At 36.2% G+C, this 5,431-nt stretch overlaps 1 protein-coding gene across 1 annotated transcript; it reads left to right on the top strand.

Annotated features, from left to right (window-relative positions):
* Positions 1-539: 539 nt before the first annotated feature.
* LOC143542184 (putative anion transporter 3, chloroplastic) lies at positions 540-4,530 on the top strand. Its single transcript, XM_077034832.1, has 8 exons — positions 540-919; positions 2,779-3,005; positions 3,088-3,439; positions 3,541-3,585; positions 3,714-3,860; positions 3,952-4,089; positions 4,206-4,239; positions 4,316-4,530. Exons 1-8 carry the CDS (start codon positions 551-553, stop codon positions 4,483-4,485), a joined length of 1,482 nt encoding a protein of 493 aa, XP_076890947.1. The 5' UTR covers positions 540-550; the 3' UTR covers positions 4,486-4,530.
* The last annotated feature ends 901 nt before the right edge of the window (positions 4,531-5,431 follow it).

The following is a 5,431-nucleotide window of genomic DNA, read 5'->3' as shown; positions in this document are numbered from 1 at the left end:
ATAAGAACTAAAACAAGGTTACATGTAAGATCAAATTGGACACACACAATACCATGCTTTTAACCCATACCAAACGTAACTTACAACCAACCCAAACCACCTTAACAAAAACATTAGATAAGTATGAAACACACCTCCGTCTGCACCAACTAACGAGAGCATTAACGGGGTAGTTGGCCATTAAGAGTTTGGTAACACGACGTGACCCGTTGACACGTCTTGCCACGTCGGATTCGTGACCGATTACATGTAAACTCATCATATATTTCATACCCACCAATTTCATTCAAATTCTTCCCATTAATGGCACCAACATTGATCACATTAACAAACCCAGTACCCATACTCAATTAATTCCGTATTCATTAACCAATCATCTTCATTTGTTCAAAAAGCTTCCGCCATGGCTGCTGCTGCAATCACTTCAAAATTCTCTGCGTACGATCAACGATCGTCAAATCTAACAACGACCCATTTCAATTCGATGTGTTACAGTAAAACCCTTTTGGGATTACGGTATAATATTAATCATAATCAAAAAGCTCCCGCCATGGATGCTGCTGCAATCACTTCAAAATTCTCGGCCTACGATGAACGATCGTCAAATCTAACAACGACCCATTTGAATTCGACCCGTTCCAGAAAAACCCTTTTGGGATTACGGTATAATATTAACCGGAGACGGGGTAATTTGTCTGGCGGTGTGACTGTTAAGTGTACGGCGGAGGGGATAGAAAGAGGGTTACTAGGTGGACGAGGGCAAGAGGGTAATTTTGCTTTGCCGGAGAGATTGAAGGTGGTGGCGTTAATGGCGTGTGCTATGTGTTTGTGTAACGCTGATAGAGTTGTTATGTCGGTTGCTGTTGTTCCTCTTGCCGCCAAACATGGTTGGAACAGTAGTTTCCTGGGAATTGTGCAGGTATAATAATTAGCTTTAGTTTTTATAAAACTGGAAAATTGGTCTAATCCATACTTACAATACTTACACTTTGACCAATAGTCCACACTTACGACATGGTCGACTCAACGATTTCGAAAGCCTAAATCAAAATGAGATTTTGTAACTATTTCATGACAATTGTGAATTAAAAAAAAAACGCTTGCAACTAGTCTCGAACTTGCAACCAACAATTTAGTAATACACAGATTTACCATCAAACTAATACATATTTTTTATTTTACTCTTCGCAATAAAATTTATTTACACATAATTTATTTATTTATTTTTATTTAGAGATTTTAATTAAATGTAGGCCTAAAGTCCTTGCTTGGTTTCGTTGACCCACGGGACGGCCCTGACTTACAGTTTGAACGATGATAATCTTAATTTTCATTTTTGTTACCAAGAGCAATCCCGGTAACATACTTGATTTCACTTTTATGTTCGATAGTTCAAGTGAAAATCAAGTATAAGTCTATGATAATTATGCTACCAGTATTGCTATTGACAACTGAAAATAAAAGTTCAGATGCATTGAATTAGTATCAGCCAATAGATCATAATAGATCATAGTTATGATTATTAAAATCCAGTTTTCCTATTAAATTTTATAAAAAGGATCATTGATCATGTTTTATTTTGCATAATCATACCAAGCGCTTGAATTGGTTTGTGTTTTGATTCATAAGCAATATCTTGTTGGTGTATTTGTATGTATGCATTAATTGCTTCATGGTATAGATTTGGGTATATTTGACTTTATTCAATTCTTTGTGGTTGTTGGACTTGAGAAAGTTGGTGGCAACCACTAAAAAAATTTCAAGATGTGAAAGATTGGGTCCAAGCATATAATAAGTTTAATTAAAATTGCAATTTGCAATAGTTTATGATTGATAGTAAATAATATACTAATAGTATCATCTAACCTTGACAAAAATATAGGATCTAGTAAACAATTGTTAATTCCAACAATAATTGAACAAAAATGAGTATAGAACATCTTAAACATGAAATTATTGTAATTGTGAGAATTTGAAAAAGTCATTAGGAGCCATGACTTGTAGGATATGTGGAGCTGAGACACGTGTCAAGACAGGAGTGGAAGTTGGACTTAAATTTTGATGATCCCACCAACATTATATATGTGAATACTTTTCTAGGACTGATAGTGCCACTTTAGTCTTTACTTACCCTCACCTTTTGTTCTATACAGACATTTCACATCTTCAAAGGCCAAAGTAGTTTTGTATACTATTTTCATGTTTTTCTTGTATCACCAAGTACAATTCCACTTTTATACAAACTCATTAAACATCTTGAAAAGAACCCTTTTGATTTATGACAGTTATTCATGCCTCAATCACATGACCTAAAACATGGATACTTTATGTGACATTCAACCTTTTTTTTTTCATCAAGGCCATCCAAATACTAAAACTAATTTAGAAGTCTCTCAACTCTCAAGCATGTATCTTTTCGACATTTTAAGGGCAGTTGTGTCATTTGACAAGTTTTTAGCTAAAACTGGTATAAATTAAGCCAAATGCATACCCTTGAGTGGCCTATAAAGTAGTTTTAATAAACGGATGACCTTAATTAAAAGAAGTTGAATAGTTGATTGACCTCTATATACAGTAACCTTATAATTTATGTGAAAGTTTGATTCTTTACATAGTAACCGTTGGTGCTTTACTTGAACGCACATTATGGATTATGGAATAAGGGACAAACCAATAATGAAAACCTGAAAACAAAAATACTATTTTCTTGCGAGTTCATTTCATAGGGAAACAAGCATCCAAAACTAATCGACAATTATGTAATTGTTTCTTGAATAGTCTTCTTTTTTATGGGGATACATCTTTTCATCTATTATCGGCGGAGCATTAGTGGACAAATATGGCGGGAAACGAGTGATAGCTTGGGGAGTATTCTTGTGGTCTTTAGCAACACTTGTTACTCCATGGGCCGCAAACCATTCAACAATGAGCCTTTTAGCGGCCCGTGCTTTCTTTGGGCTCGCAGAAGGCGTTGCTATGCCTTCAATGAACATTATTTTATCAAGGTAAATAGTTTTTTATTTTCTCAATACTTTAATTTAATATTATAATCCAATTTCTAAAAATTGTGCACATATCTTTTCTTAGGTGGTTTCCATGTAACGAACGGGCTACCGCGGTTGGTTTATCTATGGCAGGATTTCATCTTGGTAATGTTGTGGGGTTGGTACTAACACCTATAGTGATGTCATCAATTGGGCTTACGGGCCCGTTTGTCCTCTTCTCGTCTATCGGGCTTCTATGGCTAACAACATGGGCTCTTCGGGTCACAAACGATCCACAAGAAAGCAGTTCGATAAGCAATTCAGAATTGAGATTAATTCAAGACGGGAAATCAAATGCTCCGCCCCTAAAAAAGTGGGAATTCCCACCTCTACGCCTTTTGTTATCTAAAATGCCCACTTGGGCCATCATTTTTGCTAATATGACTAACAATTGGGTGAGTTTATTATTATTATTATTATTTTAATGAGGAAATTGACTATATCTAATATCCTTATGAAAGTTCAAAATTTAATAATGTCATGTTTACGTTGTCAGGGATACTTTGTTCTTCTCTCATGGATGCCTATTTATTTTAAAACTGTGAGTACGGAATATTATTTACTTCAGATTATTGATTCATAATGAATAATGCTTGCTGGAGTGCCCGACTTGACGTGTGTTTATTCTTTTTTATTAATATATGAATTATTTTGTTTTTTTATAAATAGGTATTTAATGTAAACTTAAAGCAAGCAGCTTGGTTTAGCGCAGTCCCATGGGGAACAATGGCGTTTTCAGGGTATGTTGCAGGTGCTGCTTCTGATTATTTAATAAGAGCGGGATACTCGTTGACTTTTGTTCGAAAATTCATGCAGGTAATTTTGACCATTTTGTATGTTGAACCAAAAATCATATTATTGACATAATAATCGTTTAAATTTGATTGGATCGCTTTAAACTTTGCAGTCGATTGGTTTTATTGGGCCCGGAATGGCTTTGCTTTGCTTAAATTATGCCACGTCACCAACAGTTGCATCCGTGTTCATTACAGTTGCACTCAGCTTGAGCTCTTTCAGTCAAGCCGGATTCCTGTTAAATATGCAAGTAAGTTTCATTTCTCGCTTTTGAAAGTCAGCAGTTTCAATCTAAAGTCAAAATCAGACCATTTCGGAGCGTTAATTTGATACTAATCACCATTTTTTTTTATTTTATTTTCACAGGATATTGCACCTCAATATGCAGGATTTCTTCATGGTATGCATTTCAAATTTCAACATCATGATTCATTAGATTTCCTTTTATTAATATTGTTTTTATATAAAATATACAGGAATTTCAAACTCTGCTGGGACATTGGCTGCAATAATCAGCACGATCGGGACAGGTTACTTTGTGCAGTGGCTGGGGTCATTTCAAGCTTTTTTAACCGTGACAGCCGGTCTGTATTTTGCCACAGCCATATTTTGGAACCTTTTTGCTACGGGCGAGCGAGTGTTTTAGATTTTTATGAAAAAAAAGAGATCCAAATGAACCTCATAACATGATGCAATATATGTTTGTTGTACAAACTGTGTTAAGATCAAGGCTGGAGTGTTGTGTGATATAAAGGTGTAGGTTAAAGAGAAGAGGGGGTATTTTTTCAATCTTGTGCAAGTGTAAGTTACATATCAGAGTAAATTAAACTTTTCGTCATTTGGGTGCAAAAGTTCACTTTTCGTCTTTAAAAATTAAGGAAATAGTAGATATAATCCATTATGTTCGTATTATGCAACATATTATGCCCTAATGGGCGTTGATTTTTTCATGCTAAAAACAATCATGACGTGACACATGAGAGCATTTTGGTCATTTTACCTCGTTTACGGACTTCAAAAAAGTGGGAACTTGGAAAGAATGTATGTTGGCTTTTTTTTTGGGAACGTCTTTCTTGTGTTAGGGAACCGTACTCTTCAAATTTAGAGAGCCCCACCGCCCCACACTGGTCATACTATGTTGTTTTAACCTGGCCCATGCTGTCTTCACAGTTTGGCTTAAGCTTTCCCCCCCGGGAAACCATACCGCCGACTACCACTTGGCAGTCGCTATGACACAAGAAAAGCATAACTTTCTGGCGCAAAACACGCCACACGCTGGCCAATGGCGAAGGTTGATTAGGGCCCGGGGTCCCCCCCCCCTCTGTTTTTTTGCGCGGTAGTGTAAATTTACCCGCTTTTGTCCAAATTTTTTTATACGTAGTGTAAATTTAGCCGTTTTTGACCGAAATCTTTTATACGTGGTGTAAAATTTAGCCTTCTTCGGACGAAATTTTTTATACGCAGTGTAAAATTTAGCCATTTTCGGCCGAAATTTTGAGCACGGCCCCCTTCATTTATGAATTTTTGTATACATTTTGAGTCCAGCCCCTCCGTTGTCTTCGTCCAAGCTTCGCCACTGACGCTAGCTTCAG

This window comes from Bidens hawaiensis, unplaced genomic scaffold, assembly GCF_021521415.1.
Source record: "Bidens hawaiensis isolate Kalapana, Puna unplaced genomic scaffold, B.hawaiensis_p1.1 tig00012786_1, whole genome shotgun sequence".
Taxonomy (NCBI): Eukaryota; Viridiplantae; Streptophyta; class Magnoliopsida; order Asterales; family Asteraceae; genus Bidens; species Bidens hawaiensis.
The sequence above is the reverse complement of the archived record's forward strand: the minus strand, read 5'-3'. Positions and strand labels throughout refer to the sequence as shown.

What these genes read in the sequence shown, in the direction of transcription:
- LOC143542184 (XM_077034832.1), top strand. Translation starts at nt 551, where the DNA reads ATGGATGCTGCTGCAATCACTTCAAAATTCTCGGCCTACGATGAACGA. An exon ending in ATGAACATTATTTTATCAAG is followed by an intron (nt 3,006 to 3,087) that starts GTAAATAGTTTT and finishes ATCTTTTCTTAG; the next exon opens with GTGGTTTCCATGTAACGAAC. An exon ending in ATATGCAGGATTTCTTCATG is followed by an intron (nt 4,240 to 4,315) that starts GTATGCATTTCA and finishes TAAAATATACAG; the next exon opens with GAATTTCAAACTCTGCTGGG.